Source organism: Panthera tigris, chromosome B1, assembly GCF_018350195.1.
Source record: "Panthera tigris isolate Pti1 chromosome B1, P.tigris_Pti1_mat1.1, whole genome shotgun sequence".
NCBI classification, from domain to species: domain Eukaryota; kingdom Metazoa; phylum Chordata; class Mammalia; order Carnivora; family Felidae; genus Panthera; species Panthera tigris.
Genome location: NC_056663.1, coordinates 192,844,132 through 192,862,689, shown reverse-complemented (window position 1 = coordinate 192,862,689; position 18,558 = coordinate 192,844,132). Strand labels below are relative to the sequence as shown.

General features: G+C 46.7%; 1 protein-coding gene across 1 annotated transcript in view; it reads left to right on the top strand.

Moving 5' to 3' along the window:
• Positions 1–1,319: 1,319 nt before the first annotated feature.
• C1QTNF7 (C1q and TNF related 7) overlaps positions 1,320–18,558 on the top strand; it is a 107,683-nt gene continuing 90,444 nt past the window's right edge. Inside the window, exon 1 of the mRNA XM_007093757.3 lies at positions 1,320–1,547. Coding sequence (XP_007093819.1) covers positions 1,520–1,547 — 28 coding nt within the window. The 5' untranslated portion in view covers positions 1,320–1,519. The remainder of the gene's footprint in view (positions 1,548–18,558) is intronic.

Sequence of the window (18,558 nt, the reverse complement as noted above, 5' to 3'; positions counted from 1 at the left end):
CTGAAACCTGACCGCTTCCCTGCAGTTGTAGATCCTTTCTGTCTTTGCGCTATTTCAGTCAGAGGTATTATCCTCTGTCTATGGCATAACAGTTCCTTTAGGTGAGTCAAAAAAAAACAGTGGAAAATAATCTATAGTTTTAAAATAACAAATGAGGTTTTTGTCCTGTAATTTGTTCATGTAAGTTTACATACTTAATAGCATACTTAATAGACTGCACCTGTGTCCGTATCTCTATTCTCCACCAAATGGTTTACTTATTTAACTAATGTTTTCTATATTCATCGAGGAGATTTTACTATACCATAACCATTCATTAAGTCTGGCAAGGGCACACATTGTCCTGTTTACTCTCTGCATAAGCTTTGACATATCCCTCCCCAGTGATAACCCAAATTGTCAAAACTGTCGAATGATGTGAACCCAAATGATACTTTATTCATGCAGCATGTGTTTATTGAGGACTTATTATCTCTCGGGAACTGAGCGAGACCTGCTTTAAGATATACTATAAATATTTTTTAAATCATCATTTTCAGCTGGCCACACTTTAAGTTGGCTATAATTTGAAATCACAAATGCTCAGGGGGTGTGTGTGTGTGTGTGTGTGTGCGCGCGCGCGCGCGCGAGCGCGCATGGGCGCGTGGGTGTTTCATGGCAGGTGGGGAAGGGTGGTGGCACGAGTTAAATCGGTAACACTGTATGCCACAAGACTTCTATCCCGCTGCATGGACACACTCTGCAAAGTAAATATCCCTCCTGGAGTTTATGATTCACATTCAGGATGCAGGTTAAAATAAGCCCGATGCGAATGACGTCATTTTAGGTATGTTCTCCCTTTTATGAAAACATCACATACACTGATTTTACATTTTCAAGCAGACAAATTAGGGAAGAATTGCGTGGAAATAATTGTGTTAGCAAACGTGACGTCTAAACCTACTTTCACCAGGAGTAACCGTTCTATAAGTTGAGACAGAAACTTCCTTATGTACTTCTATGCATCCAGTGAAGTGATGCCATTTGGTCTCAAGGCACCGCTTGAAAAGGCAAAGCAGCTTCAAGCACCACAGCGAGAAGAGCTACGGATAAAAGAGAGAAACAGAACTGCTCAGATACCTGAAACCTTTGCCTCTCGTTTGCCTCAGTCTGGAGCTTGCGGAAGAAATTCACCCACTCCCACTCCTGCCTAACGAGCGTATATATTAAGCTCTTTGAAATGTGAGTATTATGGGAAGGATCGCAGTTGCTTTAAATTATAGACGTTGGCAAGTGGCGGGGAGGAGCAGGAGGTTGTTTAAACTGAGAAAGACAGTTGCAAAACTTCATGCAACAGCATGAGCTCCAAGCTTCAAACACATTCTCGTGCTCAGAAGAGCACTTTATTTTTCACCGAGTTACTTTTTGTATTGTTTCGAAGCGGCTTCGAATAATATACACATATTCCTGCTTTCAATTTTTTAATGGTTTCTAAATTCATGGGACAACCAAAGCAAGAAAGCCTCATGTCTTGGGGGAAATGTTGATAGCGGCAACGCCTAGAAAAGGTAAGCTCCTATTTTCATTGCACTTTTTCTCTTTTTCCCTCCTGTTTGGCCTTTGTCAAAAATATATACTGGAAGAACTTAAGACAGCTACTTGTAAAGAAGGGGGGAACTTGTAGAAAGTACGTCAACAAATGATAAATCAGAGGCTGGAAAACCTCAGCGATCATGCCTTCTCCTGCCTTCTATTCCGCTTGACCCAAACCTCTGTGAAATAGCTTTGACTATTTGAAAAAATGTCATTTCTCTCAGAAAATGTGCGCAGGTCCTCCGAATTTCCAGCCTGATGCACCCCACATTCACTAGTGGGGTGATGGGCTCATTTATTGCCGGGGTCAGAGGATCCGTGTTTTCTTGTCCGGTTGTATGTAAGTCAATTTCTGGAGCTGTGATCTTTCTATTAACTCAGAAACCATTCCCAGGGAAGATTTTAATATCTTTCCAAAAATTCTCTTAAGTGTGGTTACTATGACTTCTTATAAACTTGTTTTGCAGAATATGGTTTTAAAAGTTAAATAAATCACTTGGCTTTTCCTTTGTAACGACGCGAGAGGATGTTACAGCTATTATGTCCTGGGAGAAAAAAAGTCCAATTCCAAGTTTGTGCATTCCGGTTGTCGTTGACTGACAATGCTAGTGTCTGGGTAGGGTGGCTGTGCCTTCTCGACTGTGCCTCAGATACAGGTAGGGAGCAGAGAGACTCAGATATTCCTCGGTTTTCTATTGCATTGGTCCTACGGGAAGTATGCTGTGGTTTGAGGTAGAAAGGTGCAAAAATGTGTGGTGTGTTATTCCTATTTCCCTGGGAAAGTCTCTGTTATCAGATTTCCCATCTTTCTGAGGCAGAATTCCAGGTGCAAAGAACTAGCTATCCACAGAGATCTAACTCCAAATTCTTCCAGCAGGCTGTGATTTGAACAGAGCTGTGCGTTCGTTCCTACACACACACATATGTACTCGCAGGCGGAGGTTACAGAGCCCCGTGGGTTGGACCGAGCTGGAGGGGTCTGGGGCCTCTAGGCAAGCTCGGTCTACGCAACCCACTGGTACAGAAGCAGGACGGACATCCCCTCAGGCCTGGGTGAGAAGGCGAGGCTCTGCCCCGGGAAGCGTGCTTGGGTTGGGAAGGGTTCTACCTGCTTTGCCGGACCAGCTGCTGCCCTGTTTCTGGGATTTTTTTTTTTTTTTTTTTTACTTCTGTGTCAAATTCTGATTATGTAAAGTGGATTATGGTGGCCTCCCCTACCTTTTGTGGTCTCAGTGAAAAGAAAGAGGTTAAGATCAAAAGAAAGACATTGTGAGCAGAGAGACGGCAGCTAGATCATTGCAAGGTGGTCAAGGGAAACTGCCAGCTCCTTTCTCCATCCCCAGCTGTCAGTGGAGGGAGGGATCCGTGCCTGCCACCCTGCTGTCCTTCTCCCCGTGTCTTCCCGGCTCTCTCTTCCTCCTTCCATTTCTGTCCACACCGGCCATGCAATCTCAAGAGAGGGAGCAGCGGGTTGGACAAACAAGATTATTACCATCTCCTCCTCTCCACCAGTCCCAGGCCAGTTGGGGAAGCCCCCACCCTATTTGGAGGGGGGGGTCTCCAGGACCCCACCCCATGACCTCATCACAGGCAGCCGGGGAGCTGGGATGGCCAGCAGTTGCATGGCGCCTGAGTGCACCCTGGGGAAGGGTGCGGCCCAGAAATGCGCAGTGTGGCATGACGTGGCTGCTGGGGAGTGGGGCGCGGACTTCCTATCATGGGCTCTCGTGGAGGCTGGCGGCATTTCTGGAAGCCAGGCCCGCCAGGCCCCACCTCTGGGCCTGAGAAGGCCCAAAGAAGACAAAAACAAAAAGGCAATTAGCGTTGCTAATGAAGCCCCAGGCCAGCTGACTCATCTGAGGCACAGCCACTGGGGGGCTTTGTAATGAAACCTGGACAACACCCTGGAAAGGACAGGTCAGGGTTGTCCCCAGAAGGACACTGATGAGAGGCCGAGGTGACCTAATCTTGCTCCTCACCTCGGAGACGCTGGGGAGAGGCAACATCTGCGAGGCACAGAGGGAGGACGGTGTTAACCAGTGAACTGCCAAGCAGCTCAGGAACCATGCTGTCCGAACCCGGGAAGGTTCGGAGCCAGACTCAGCCCAGGTTGGCAGCTACAATCACACCCCCAAGTCTGAAGAGCCCCAGGCTGAGGAATCAACCCCCCAGAGCAGCTGGGAAGATCATGATTCACTAAGCTCTGAGTGTCCACTCTGTGCCAGAAACTTTACCAAGGCGCTTTGAACATGGCCCTAGACAGACAGACCACACTTGGAGAACACAGAAGGGCTTTGCACATCAACCCGCTGACATCAAAGAAAGCTCCTCACAGAGTTGCATTGGAACTAGACCTTGGAGGAGGAGTAAAAGATCAGGAGACAAGGGGGGCAAGCATGCAGGCAGAGGTCAGTGAGCAAAGGTGCAGAAGTGCAAAGTTCGTGGCTCCTCCCGTGAACCAAGTAGCTTGGGAAGGCGAGGCTCTGTTTCCCAAAGTTCATCCCAAGGAACGACACTTTGATGGGACGTTCATAAGAGGATTTCGTGGTCAGGCAAATCCAAGGATGTGGAAAGCCGTGCACCACAGTGGACCAGAACTCGGGTGCTGGGGTGACAAAGGTCTGATTCAAATCCCAGCCCTAACTCTTAACTGCCGTGAGAACTTGGACCATTCGAGCATCAGTTTCTTCATCTGTTAAGTGAGGATCATAATTACATCCATTCTTAAAGGGGCTAAGGCATTTGGAAGATTAAGTTAAAGAATTCAAAGGAATTCTCCTCATATAGGAGCTCAGTGAATGTTAGCTACTCTTGTTAGCTGTTAAGAGCTGGTTTCTTTACTGCAGGACTTCACATACATTTCAGTTTCCTACTGCCCCCTCTGTCTTTCCCTGAGCGGGTCATTAGAATCTAATGTTTTCCATAAGAGACTCTTAAGGACTGAGAATAAACTGAGGGTTGATGGGGGGTGGGAGGGAGGGGAAGTGGGTGATGGGCATGGGGGAGGGCACCTGTTGGGATGAGCACTGGGTGTTGTATGGAAACCAATTTGACAATAAATTTCATATTAAAAAAATAAAAAATAAAAAAATCAAGTAAAAAAAAAAGAATCTAATGTTTTCATTAGAACTTAAAACCATGTCCCCCCACCCCCACCCCGCAAGGCGTATTGCAGAAAACATGGAATACGGAATGCCTGCTGGAAAATGGCGAGGCTGAGTTGATCCAGTTGGTCGAGGCCACCGGGCCTTCAAGAGCATGCATTTCCCGAGATTACTCTACCGGCCTCTTCACACACTGTCTTCCATATTTGTGTGAAACAAAAGCCCCACAACTGGGATTCTCATCTCTAAAGAAATCAACTTTTTTTTTTAATATGGTCACCTTTTAGAGGGAAGAGAAAAGGGACAGCCAAGAAAATTGTTGTCATACCCAAATGTTACACCTAAAAGGTCAGCTTTTGCCTGTGGTTTGAGGGTGTACCTCACAGGGGGCAACGCACAGGACACAAGCTAACCAAAACATGATCCCACCTTCAAGGAGTTACCGATCCCATGGGGACAATAACACGTGGGTTCCAATATCGAAAATGCAAAAGTATGGGGCGCCTGGGTGGCTCAGTCAGTTAAGCAGCTGACTTTGGCTCCGGTCATGATCTCACAGTTTGTGAGTTTGAGTCCCTAGTCGGGCTCTCTACTGACAGCTCAAAGCCTGGAGCCAGCTTCGGATTCTGTGTGTGTCTCTCTCTCTGCCCCTCTCCCATTCACCTCTGTCTTTCTCTCTCTCTTGAAAATAAATAAACATAAAAAATTTTGTAAACGCAAAACTGGATTTACAAGAAGGACTATGGGAGCTCAAAGGGAGTGGGAGCTCACAGCAAAGGAGCCTTCAGCTCCCTGGAATAATCAAAGTAATGCGTAACATTCTTTGATGTTTACCATGTACAAGTGACTAGGCCTAGTACTGCACAGTAAGACCGGCCCATGTGCCCTTCGTAAGGCTTCACGGTGGGTGTGGGCTTGTGCATCTCGCAGATGAGAAAACGGAGCCGTAGAGAAATTCGGTAGCCTGCCTGAGATGTCCTAGGAAGTAAGGGGCAGAATACACTCTCAAACTCAGCCCCATCGAGGGCTCTGTATCCCTCACCCAGCGAAGACTCCTCAGAGGAGCTGCTATGTAATTTGGCCTTGAAGGATGCATAGGGATTGGTAGGAGGGGTATTCCAGGCAGCAAGAATATTAGTAAAAGCATGAAACAGGAAAGCATGGGGAGTAGCAGGAAAGCCACCTTAGCAGAATAAAGTGTATGAATAGAGAGCTGGGGGAGATGAGCTCAAAAAAAGAAAAAAAAGAAAAGAAAAGAAAGGGCAAGACTTTGTTGGAACGAGATCATAGAAAGCCTCGAACGCCAAACCACAAAGTTTAGATTTTTTTAACGGAATAATCATTAGAAGTTTGTAAACAAGAAAGTAACTCCCTGGCAGTTCATTCGGATGATGATTTAAGACGATTAATCAGGGTCCAGAAGGGGCAGAGACTAAATCTCCAGTTAGGAAGCGGAGATTTGTCCAGACAAGAGATAAGAGCAGCAGGGGGGTCACACGGCAGTTAAAGGGCGGAGATGCTCCTTGGGCCCAGTCCCCTTAAACTGTTTACACCACGGCCTTGACCATCCTAGTGGACTTTCTGAATAGCAGCCTCAAGGACTTCTTAAATCCGGATTCAAGCCTGTAAAATGTGAGGGAGCGGACGATGGACGGGACGAGAGGAGCTGATTGACCTCCGAGGGCCTTCTGATATCTCAAACTCGATGGAGGTAGCCTGCCAAGCACTTTTATGAAAACCACTAACTGTAGAGTTCCCTATTCAATCACCTTTCCGGACTGCTCTTTCATATCAAGCCGGCACATTTCCAAGAGAACTTGAGGGTGTGCAAAAGTTCGGTGAGTTCACAGCCGTGGCAATTACATAGGAGTGGTGTTGGCACGCAGTGATTGGGGGAGGGTGTATTTCAACGAATCCCTGTGGGAGGAACATTTATCCATCATCCTGGCCGTGTGCCTTCTGCAACATTCAGCTGCCTACCTCCGGTGACCGCGGGGTCCTGCATTTCATACAACGTCAGGACCTCTCGGGGCTCCAAATGGTAGTTACTCCTATAGGTGTCGTGTGACCTCCTCCAGCTCCCAAAGAGGTGGTCAGCTTCCAGACAGTAGGAATTAATTCATCTTTGACTATCTGCTGCCTTACGGCCATGGCAGGTCTGACTCAGTTTACAAACGCAGGTCTCCAAGAAGTGTCACATTTCCTTATTTTCTGATTTTCTTATTTTCAACTTATTATTTCAACTTATTTTCAACTTACTTTCTTATTTTCAACTTGAACCTGATCCCGAGTCCATGCCAGCAGGAACTTCAGTTTCTAAAGTTATCTGGCTCCTGTCCCCACAACTTCTAATACCAGGGTGGGCTTCCTTCACAGCAGTCATGCCCACTCTTATAAATTGCCTGTCTCTTAGATGTCTGTGGATTCTGCTTTCCAACTGGGGATCACCATCCAGTCCAGGGACCTGGTGTCTGAGCAATCCTGGGCCACCCAGAGCGAGCGTTTCCACTTTTCACACATGTACCCATCCACGGGCTCCCAGTCTCCAGGTCAGGGTGAGGATCCCATCTCAAAGGTGCCCCAACTCCCCCTCTCCCAACATATTCTCTTGGATTTGGACTTTCAGAAAATAAAGGAGCAGGCATTGTTGTCAAGAAATTTCCACCTCCTGCTCTGCACAATCTTGAAACAAGGACACACAAAGGACCAGGCCACATTCTTGGAGTAAGCTGGGGGTGGAGAACACAAATAAAGTTATTTTGTCACTCACCCTATAGGTGTTTAACAATCATCAGTGAAATGCACGCCCCAGTAACTGACGAAGTGGTTGCTTCAAAGTTTGTCGCCAGAGGAGGTATTATTATGATCCGCTTAAGAGAGCCTTTTTGTGAAGCACCTACCATGCGCCAATGCTTTACATATACTGTGTCCATATCTCCATTTTTCAGATGAGGAGAAGTGAGCAGCTTACCTAAGATCCCACAAGCACACGGAGGTAGAGCAGGTATTTAAACTCAATTTGTGCCCGTCTCCAAAACCCATACCCTGTCCACTCAGCCACATGGACTCCTGGAAAGGATTCCTATTTTCTGTCTGGCAGTCTAGAGGCCTGCTCTGGACAGGTGCCTTTTCTCACTAAAATTTGTTTTAAATGAAGATTATTTTTTCACCATCAACATAGTATGACTCCACTCACTATAGTAATAATCCCATAGAACGATTTACTGCCCCAGCTCGTCATACACCTGTAGGCAGTGTGGAGTCAGACGTACTCCTGTTGGAAAGACGAGACCAGGGTAAGGTGGCTCGTCCAGGACCACAAAGGCAGAAGAAGGGTTAAACCCATGTTCGTCCGTCTCTACCTCCAAGTCAAGGAGAGGGAATTAGTCCTAATTAATGAAAGGCTAATTATAAAATAGCATTAAATATTTGCAGTTTAACAGACTTTTCATCTGCCAATAGCCATAGTTTATGCAGCCTCAGAACACATCCTACAGATGTAACCTAATGATATTTGAGAGCCATCAGTAAGACACCAGTTGGTGGCCTTGCCAATCGCTAACATCCTCAAAGCAGCTCATCCTCTGAAGGTGGTAAATAATTTTTTTCAGTTTTTTTTTTTTGCACCATTAATTCTTTTTTTTTAGAAAAGAGTCTTGATGAAGTGATTTTTATCCCATTTCACTCTAAAATCTAATTGGACATCACTGGAATCTTTGTCAAGGGATCCCTTGAACTTACTACCACCCTTTTATGTCAGGTGAATTTCTATCAATTTCTCGAATGAATCATTAGCATCTCCTCTTTTCCTTCACAACAGAGACCATATCCGTCGGGATGGTCTTGGAGAGCCTTTGAAAATTTGTCTTTGGACCACCCTCCTTGTGCACATTCATCCCACCTGCCCCCCATATACCCAGGTTTACCAAATACTACAGACTGGTGGCTTAAACAGCAGGAATTTTTGTCTCACGGAGGCTGGAAGTCTGAGATCAAGGTATCAGTAGGTTTGGTTTTTTCTGAGACCTCTCTGCTTGACTTGCAGAGGGCTGCTTTCTCCCTGTGTCCTCACCTGGTCTTTGTGCGGCCCTGGTATCTCTTTGTGTGCCTAAATTTGCTCCTCTTAGGAGGATACCAGTCGAATTAGATTAGGACCCCCTTCCCGGGCCTCCTTTTACCCTTATCACAGCCTTCATGGCCTTACCTCCGAATACAGTCACATTCTGAGGTATTTCACCATGGAATTTCGGGGAGCCTCCGTTGAACCCGGAGCAACCCAATGCCTGCACAGTGAAGTCCACAGTTTATCGGGCACCCCTTTTCTCTATGTGTCATATAGGTCTAAAGAATCTAGTCCAGGGGCACCTGGGTGGCTCAGTTGGTTGAACATCTGACTTCGGCTCAGGTCATGGTCTCGCGGTCTGTGAGTTCGAGCCCTGTGTAGGGCTCTGTGCTGACAGCTCAGAGCCTGCAGCCTGCTTCAGATTCTGTGTCTCCCTCGCTTTCTGCCCCTCCCCCACTCACACTCTGTCTGTCTCTCTCTCTCTCACAAATAAATAAAGAATCTAGTCCATTCCCTTGCCTTTGTGTGAATTACGCTGAATCTTATAAAATTGCTGACCTTCAACCCTTCCATACCCACCAAAGTGGCACTTTTATATGATTCCAATATAATCTGGAAACTTAACAAAAACTTTCATTTCTTGATGATGGTTTTATGTGCCAGGCCCTTAAAATATCACACCAACTGTTGCTCGTGCCCCTGTTTGTCCCTGAGGCTGAGACAGAATGGTATTCAGACTTTGAGAATTTATTCACAATACAGATCTCACCTCCAGCTTCAATGCCACTGGTAACAAAAAGCTCACACTTAATAAGGCCGCCCCTTCCAGCAAAACACCATTGGTCAGCAGGAAGTTCTTCTTTATTCTGCCTAGAATCTGGCCCTTATTAACGTCTCTCCATTAGTCCTTGTTCTGCATTTTAGCAGTAGCAAGGAAACGTCCAGCTCTTTCTCTAGCATTTTAAATACTCAGAGGTGTCCCTCTGTGCCTTCCCACCCTCTCCCGGGTCTCCCTGCACTTACAGGGAGGGCTTTCCCCCTGGACACCATGGGGTTCACAGAGGATACCCGTGACCCTCTGGAAACAGACCTCCAGACCTGAACACCAGATTCCAGATAAGTTTGGAATCTTGGGCTAACTCCATGTCAACTTCCTGGGATGGAAGGTGACTACTTGCAGTCCTGCACTGAGAAAGGATCTGAACTCACTCTAGGGTTAGCAGGAAAGACTGTAGAAAGAAATCAGTGAATTCTAAGGGAGAATCAGGGGCTTTCTAGAGTTGGTCCAACTACTACTCTGCATATTGCCTGACGGCCCCAATTGCAGGGAGACTAATTTACGCTCTCTGATTTAAACACTCTGTTTTCCTCAATGCTAAATTTTGCATCAGCTTTGCTAGTGAACCCATCTCATAAAAAGACCATCTAAAACGCTCAGATTATTTTTCACACTTACTTGTCACAAGGGCTATTTTGACCCGTGTTATGGTCTTGCTTCTCTTCATGGTTAACTAGAAAAAAAAAAATGAAGAATCAGGAACTATGATCTCTGTGTGCCATTTTTAGCCCTAACCCTTCCCGGTTGTGCATGTTATTTGAACTCTGAGTCTCTGTTCATCGTGGAAGATGGGAATAATATATTCCTATCCCACCGGACTCACTGGAAATATTCTAGTGAGATGTTAGAAAAGGTACGCATGCTGGAAGGCAATGCAAATTTTTGTTACTGTTAGGCACCTGGTATTTCTGGCCAGTCATTCAATGTTTCCCTCATCCTCCTTGTCTTACGGAACTCCTTCTCACCAAACTGACAACTAATAGGGAATTAAAACAAAAGTCCAAGCAAGAGGAACTAATTCACACCCCCAACTCAGTAAATAGACTTGTATGTGAATGAAAGGTGTCAAGGGAAAGGACTTCAGCCGAGACGAAAGCGTTGCCATGACGCTGTCAAAACAGAGTGACAAATAAAATCCAGATTGGCTCTCTTGGGCTTGATGTGATGGGTCGAGGCCTCGGGTGTGTGGCTTGTGATGGTTTGTGCTCACCATTGGCTCACCTGGTTCTACACTGTGGCTCTAACACTTTTGCCTGCGAAAGAGACTACACCCGCTTCTCAGTGTTCTCAGCAATACCTTAGCAGAGCTCGAATCAATACATTAAGCCAAGGGCTACAACTACCTATTGGACCTCACGGGAAGTGTGCATGACTGAATAAGCGTGTGGCAGAGACCCTGGCGACCTAGGACATCATGCTCCCCCTGAAGTGGGCAGACACCCTCCACTCTAGTGGGCTGTGTCCGTGGGACAACTTGGCCTCACGGTGTCAGATCTTCAGATTTTTCAAAAAAAATCCATACATTTGGATTTATATGTGAGATGTTCCTTTTTGAGAAACACTTGCCGGGGGTGCCTGGGTGGCTCGGTCAGTTAAGCATCAGACTTCAGCTCAGATCGTGATCTCACAGTTCGTGAGTTCGAGCCCCGCGTCCGGCTCTGAGCTGACAGCTCAGAGCCTGGAGCCTGCCTCGGATTCTGTGTCTGCCTCTCTCTCTGCCCTCCCCTGATCACACTCTCTCTCTCTCACTCTCTTTCTCTCAAAAATAAACATTTAAAAAACAAACACACACTTGCTAGCTTTTTGACCCTTAGAAATGGCAATTTCATATGGTGCAACTCACTATAATCTAGAGACAGAAACAAAGTTCCCATTTTCTTGTTGTGTGGGAAATCTCAAGAGCCTTCGCTATTCCAAGAAATTTCCTAAATAAACATGTACACAGACACGCGCAACACTAACGGCAATACTTAAACGAGGGCACCTGCTGCCCAGAAGGTTCTCGTGTGGTAGGGCTTTCTGGAATCCTTTCCGCATCCCTAATAAGGCTGATACTGCTTACCATTTCTTACAAATGAGACCAAAGCCTCCCCATCGGTTAGCGGTGACACATCCGTACATGAGCATATAATCCCCTGGCCAACAAAGCTTGGACCCTTGTGTCTTTTGGATCAGAAGAGGAAGTGTAAAACACAGGTCACCCCAGAAGTGGGCAGGTTGAGGTGAGTGCTAATTCTCCTGGACTGTTGTGGTAACCGCCAATCTCCTACCCCTTGTATTCGTGCACTTAGGCCACTGTAACAGAATGATGCCACAGGCTGGGGATCGGACAACAGAAATCTCTCTTCTCATAGTTCTGGAGGCTGGAAGTCCAAGAGCCAGGTCCCAGCAGGGCTGGTTTCTAGCAAAAACCCTCTTTCTGCCTCACAGACACCAGCTTTCATGCTGTGTCCTCACATGACAGAGAGAGAGAGAGAGATCTGTGTCTCCCCCTCTTATAAGGACACCAGTCCTATTGGGTTAGGCGCCCATCCCCATAACCTTGTTTACCTTAATTACCTCCCTAAAGGTCTTGTCTCCAGGTACAGTCACATTGAAGGTTAGGGCTTCAACATACGAATGGCGGCAGACATCATTAAGGCCCTAACACCCCAAACCCTTTCCATGGACACTCCTCCTCTTCTGCCATTTTGTTCATTGCCAGCCCACACCCTCTGACCCCCACCCGCCCGCCTGCCTCACCCGGCCAGCTCCCTTTCCATCGCACACTTCTTTCAGACCACACTGTCTCTCTTTTCTCCCTTTCCCAACCTCCTTCCCCTTCCCTGTTCTCTGCCTATTTCTCCCCTCTTCTGCTTTTCTTGCCATCTTTTGCTGCCTTCTTGCCTTCTCTTTCTGCTTTTCTTGCCTTCTCTTTCGCTGCGGCCGTCACCTTCTCCAAAATCCCATTCTCACCCCATTTTCTCCTCGCCCTCTTCACACATCCCCTTCAAGCCTACATTACATGTTTGTGTGTGCGCCCTCCATAACCAGGGTGCCTCGCCCAGTGCCTGCTAAACAACAGAAACCCCATAAATGTCAGTGTACCCCCCCACACACACAGGATTTGAGGCACGTTCAAAGAGAAGGGCGAATGAAGCGGTTTACGTGGAAATAGAAAATCAAAGCCATGAGAGGAAGGAGGGACAAAATGTGTGAACCACAAGGACTGATCTGGAGACTGTGATTGAGAGTGAAATTTCACTTCCTGGCAGCCGAACCCAATCTTTCCAGACTTCGAGGGACTCGTGCGTTCTCTGGTGTGCTCAGGGTGCGGACTGCAGAAATGGGGGCCACCTCCCTTTCCGTTGCCCTGAGCCCGTCAGGCCTTGGAACAACTGTCTTTCCCCACATGTCAGCTCACTTCTCAGGACTGGCTCTCCACAGCTGTGCTATGTTAAAATCTCACTCACATCCTATTTAAATGTTGTTTTGTGCTGTAACACATGAAAATCTTATCCTTAAGGCAATGGGTAGTTGAGGTTGAAGCTATGGTGTTGCTGGAGGGAATGTGCAACCTGTGGTGAATCAGAAAGCTTGCCAAGTGCAGGTTCAAAGGACACCTGGGTGGTTTGGGGAGAAAAGGATCAGAGAAAGCAGGCGGGGGAGAAAGGAGGAGGAAGAAAGAGAAAGGTTTCTCTGAGTCCTTCCAACATTCCCCTGAAAACACTCATTTTCCTCATCTTTCTGATCCTGTGCTCTTTCCTCTCACCGTTACCTTCCCTCTGAGATCTGCAGAGAGACCCTGTCTCCACCTCAGGCCGCTCCCTCCCACTGAAAACCTAGTCCTTCATTTCCAACATGTTCTGCGGAACATAGAAAACGAACCATCAGGGGAGCTTGGGTGGCTCGGTCGGATGAGCGTCCGACTTTGGCTCAGGTCCTGATCTCACATTTTGTGAGTTCGAGCCCCGCGCCGGGCTCTGTGCTGACAACTCAGAGCCTGGAGCCTGCTTCGGATTCTGTGTCTCCCTCTCTCTGCCCTTCCCCCACTCATGCTCTCTCTCTCTCTCTCTGTCAAAAATAAATAAACATGAAAGAAAGAAAGAAAGAAAGAAAGAAAGAAAGAAAGAAAGAAAGAAAGGAAACGAACCATCATCAATGAACTTTCTGTGTTGTTAGCGGCCCGGCCATTCTCCCAAACGGATCAGTGTCTGAGGCTATCACTGCTCTATTAGATTCTGGACACACGTGTCAACAGGGCCATTGTCAAGCTGAAGAGAGGTGGCTTGGGTGACTGGAAGAGAAGTGTGAAAAACAAAGAACACAGAGAAGGATTGTGGGGTCCCACCGTGCAGAAGGGCAAACCGGCAGGAGACACAAGACTGATTTCAGGTATTTGAATATCTCCCTCAGGAAGGATGTCTGAAGCAGTTCTTCAAGACTGGGCATCAATTACTTAGGATTCTTAATCCATAGAGGATTTGATCTGAGTTAAAATAGCAGCTCTGTCATTTTCTAGGCTTGTGTTCTGGGGCAACTAACTCTTCCCGTGGCCATTTCCCTGCTGTAAAAAATGAGGAAAATAGTATCTTTCTCATCAAAGTTTCTGTGAGGATATAATATGGTGCTCAATCGATCAGAGCTAAGATTAATATTCCTGGTATCTCTGTTGAAATGCAATAGAAGAGAAAACATTAGATATACAGGGTTATTAAGTTGTTTGGATCATAAAGTATAAGATTTTCCTCCCTCCCTTCCTTCCTTCCTTCCTTCCTTCCTTCCTTCCTTCCTCCCTCCCTCTCTCCCTCCCTCCTTTCCTCCTGCCCTCCCTCCCTTTCCTTCCTTCCTTCCTTCCTTCCTTCCTTCCTTCTTTTCCTTTCTTTCTTTCCTTCCTTCCTTCCTTCCTTCCTTCCTTCCTTCCTTTCTTCCTTCCTTCCTTATCTCTTTCAGAGATAGCTCTCTGACTAACCAAGAATTGCAGGTTTCCTTTAGCAACACTATAGCAACAATTCCAGCTATAAATTGCCTTACTCAAAAGACTGCATTGTAAACAGGATTCGAAAGAGACCCTGAAAGAGACTCAGAGGAAGTGTCTGGCAAGCAGGGGGGAAAGAGAGCTTTGCAATATTATATAAATAAAGGAAAGGGAGAGGAAAGCTGTGGTTCTCAACCTTACCTGCACCTTAATCATCGACAAGGGAGCTTTGAAAGATCCCGGCGCCCGGACTGGACCCCAAACCATTACATAAGAACCTCTGGGGCTGAGATCCAGTAAGAACCTCTGGGGCTGAGATCCAGACGTAAATAATTTTTAAAGCCCCCCCCCCCCCCCCCCCCCCCCCGCTCCAGGGTGATTCTAATGTGCAGCCAAGATTCAGAACCGCTGTGTTAGAGGAAGCGGTGTCCAACAGACGGGGAAGCTGCAGAGTTGACAAGGCTATATGCTGTCCGTGCAGTGTCAGCACACTGGGAACTCTGTAAACTCTGGAGAGACTTTTCAGGAGAACTGCAGAAACAGAAAGCCTGCTGTACACACAAGGAGGAAGAGCCTATTACAGGGGAGGCTCGGTCCTTCAACACATGTGCTGGAACAGAGAAGGGAAGGTGAGGACCAGAGCTTGAGGAGTTAGCAAAAGCAAAATACTTCCTTTTCGGCACATGGGAGACCCGAACATACTTGAGCCAGAGATGAGCCTACCATATCGTGTGTGCTTGCAATTTAAATTTTGGAACGGAGCGAAAAAATATGTGCACCGATCCGGTCAATTTCATCTGGAGGATTTCAGGTTCATCGCAGACCAAGTGTGCCCGGCAGCTTTACACCTCACGACTTGTTTTGTTTTAACTGTCACTTGTTACATTTTCCGCTGTGGGTCAAACGTGTCACTGGAGGCTCACAGCCTCCCTGAAGCCCCACAACCCTGTAGAGTGCTGCCATTTTACCGATGAGGAAATGCCTCAGGTGAGGAAATGAGATCCAGAGAGGGTGGGTGGTTTGCCCAGAGTCGGTGGGTGGCAAAACCAGGCTTCAAACCTGGATCTGTAGGACCCCCCAAGTCCCCTGGGTCTTCTCGCCCTGCCGTGGCACCACCGGATAAAACACAGGTTCAATCCTTGGAGAGCTAGCTGCGTGCTTCCATCGAAATCCACACAATGGCAACGACGACCTGAAGTAACGTCCCGGCACTGGGGCCTCTGAAAGAAAAGAATTTTTTAAGAGTGAAAAACGTACCAGAGGCTGCAGCACCTACTCTATAGGTTGCGGAGGGCCTGGGCGAGAGAGGGGCGGGGACGAGGTCTGTGGCATCATGGACGTGGGTGCCCAGGGAGGCAGTGGGGGAGCAGCCAGAATGGGGATCGCCCACAACTGACACTGATCTGCAAATGCAGCGTCTTGAGCTCAGGTGCGGCGGCATTCAGACAAAAACGGCCACGCTCAACATGGCTCCTCTCTGCCATCTGCCTAATTCCCTGGACGTGCAGTGCTTGCTGGCCTCTGCCTGCCGGATCATGCGACACATGTCGGCTCACTTGGCTGTCTTCGCTTGCGGAAACTAAATCTCCGCATCCCTCGATTACCCCTGAAAACTGACTAGTGTTTATTTGCAAGCAGTACTTTCCTTCAGTACGTCCAGGTGTATGTGGTCCAGAGGGCTGCTTTGATTTCCGGAATATTAGCATAGAGGAGAATGAAATCTAATAACATATATAAAATTAGCTCCAAATAGCTGCGTAATCTGTGTCAAAGAGATGATTTCCACTTGGGCCAGCATCTGTACATATTATTATTAGCTATCCCGTGCGCCCCGACGGAGGACTGAGCAAGACATTGCTTTCCCTTCCAATCAAAAAGCCTGGAAACTGCTGATGCAGTGTCTGCATGAAAGAGCCAGTGACATTTTGTGTTGCCTTTTTAAAAAATGTTTTAATATAACCGTATTTTAAGAGAAACTGGCCAGCAAGTTCATTCCAGGACAAGTTTTGGATTCTTTGCGAATCAAGTTGGGTAAGACCATAACAGAGACTGTTTGGTTTGGACAGAAAAACTGCCAACATGCCCATAAAAGGGAGAACTGGCTGGGCATTTTTCTTTCGGCTCTCATTTTCAGATTTTCTTCAAAAGTGAATCTAAGAAAAATTTGGGAGAAGCCGTGTGATATACCCATAAAACACAAAACACCTCAAATAGAGCTTGTGTCTCAGACCGAACCAGTTTAGGGATTTTGTGGTGATTGAGAACAACATTCCTATCTCTGATATCCCTAACTGATTATAGAAGTCATCAGAATAAAGGAAAGATGGGCATTGGCTGAGTGCCCACTGTGTGTCTGATACGTGCCCTATGTCCTAACTGTTAGACAAGCATGATCTCATTTAGTCTTCCCGGTCACCCCCTCAGTTAGTATTATTCCCATTTACCAAGAAGAAAAAGAAGCTGAGTTATGAGCTCCAGAATGAAACTACTATTTGTCCAAAATGTGTTTGAACCAAAGAATGTATGAATCTTAGAAGATGAATATATATATATACACATATATATTCATCTTCTAAGATTCATACATTCATTGGTATATGAATCTCTTAGAAGATTCACATATATATAGTGAATATATATGGTGTATATATGTATATATGGTGACTTTATATATATGTGTGTGTGTGTGTGTGTGTATATATATATATATAGAGAGAGAGAGAGAGAGAGAGAATGAATACACACACATATTATATAATGAATCTATAGGTCCTGTATCAATTCTAACCCTTGGAAATAAGAAGCTCATGTTTTGTGTGTCTAAAGCTTCAGTCGAGGTACATCCCAGTATTTGTGGATCTCCTTGAAGAAGCACCACGAGCCCCTCCACCTCCACAGCTGTTTTCTGGAAGGCTGGTTGTGTGCACTTAACCCTCATTAAAACCCACCTTCCAACTGGGGAAAATGAGGCTCAGAAGTCCCAAACTGCAAAGGAGAGGAGGCTGGACAGGGTCTTGAAGGAATGATGGGACCCACGTGTCCAGTGGAAAAACGGCAGAAAAGGCTTGCATATGGAATCCATGGAGAAGGCCAAGGAGCCCTACGCAGAGCAGAGAAAAAATGTTCTGGAAGGAAAGTAGTGAGATAAAAGTTGGGTAAGATTTGGATGGGATCAAACCAGGAAAAACTCAATACAGGAGAGTTAATGCTGACTTTGTTCTCAACGAACTGGGGAACCCATCAGAGGCTTTTGAGTGAAGGGGGCATTTGGGATGCAGAATTTTAGGATTAGCCTGGCCCTGGTGTGAAGAGGGACGGAAAGTGGAGAGGCCAGAGGGAGAACTTTCCTCAGAAGGATTCCATGACACTCTCAAGGCCAAGTCTCTGCATGGCATTTGGGCTCTGATGTGTCCTATTCTGGATGAAGAAGACATCCTTATGGACTCCTGTCGAATGGGCTCAACCCTGTGGCCTTTGATATGGCAATGCCGTCCTGACAGTGCAGGAATTCCAGCCCCACCCGCTAATGGAGGAGGCCCCATACACTCATGTTGACCTTAGAAAGCAGGAAGACAAGATAAGCTTGACTCCTAAAGAATTTGGGGGGGAAAAATGTGGTTGTCTCCTAAAGAATTTTTCCCAGCGCTCTAGGACCCAAATTTAAAGTACGGGCCCCAAAGCAAAAATGTCAGAATGCGAAGAGCTCACTTGAACTTTGTTAATACTTAGAGGACCGTGTCCCAGAGAGACACTGCTTCCTCACTCCACCCCAGCTCAGGTATGCAGGCACGACACCGCTACATTCTTGCTTTTGTCGGAGCAACGTCCAGAGACTGATGCATTAGGAATATCCAGGCGAGGCCTCGCTTTGGGGCAGGTGATGGGTCTGTGCTGTTTACAGGTTGTAAAAATTCAGGAAGACTGAGTGGGGAAAGGGGCTGGAAAGCTAGGATTGAATATCTAGTCCGCTTTGCCAGAAGACCTTGGGCAAATTCATTCAGCTGCAGAATAGCAATAAACATAT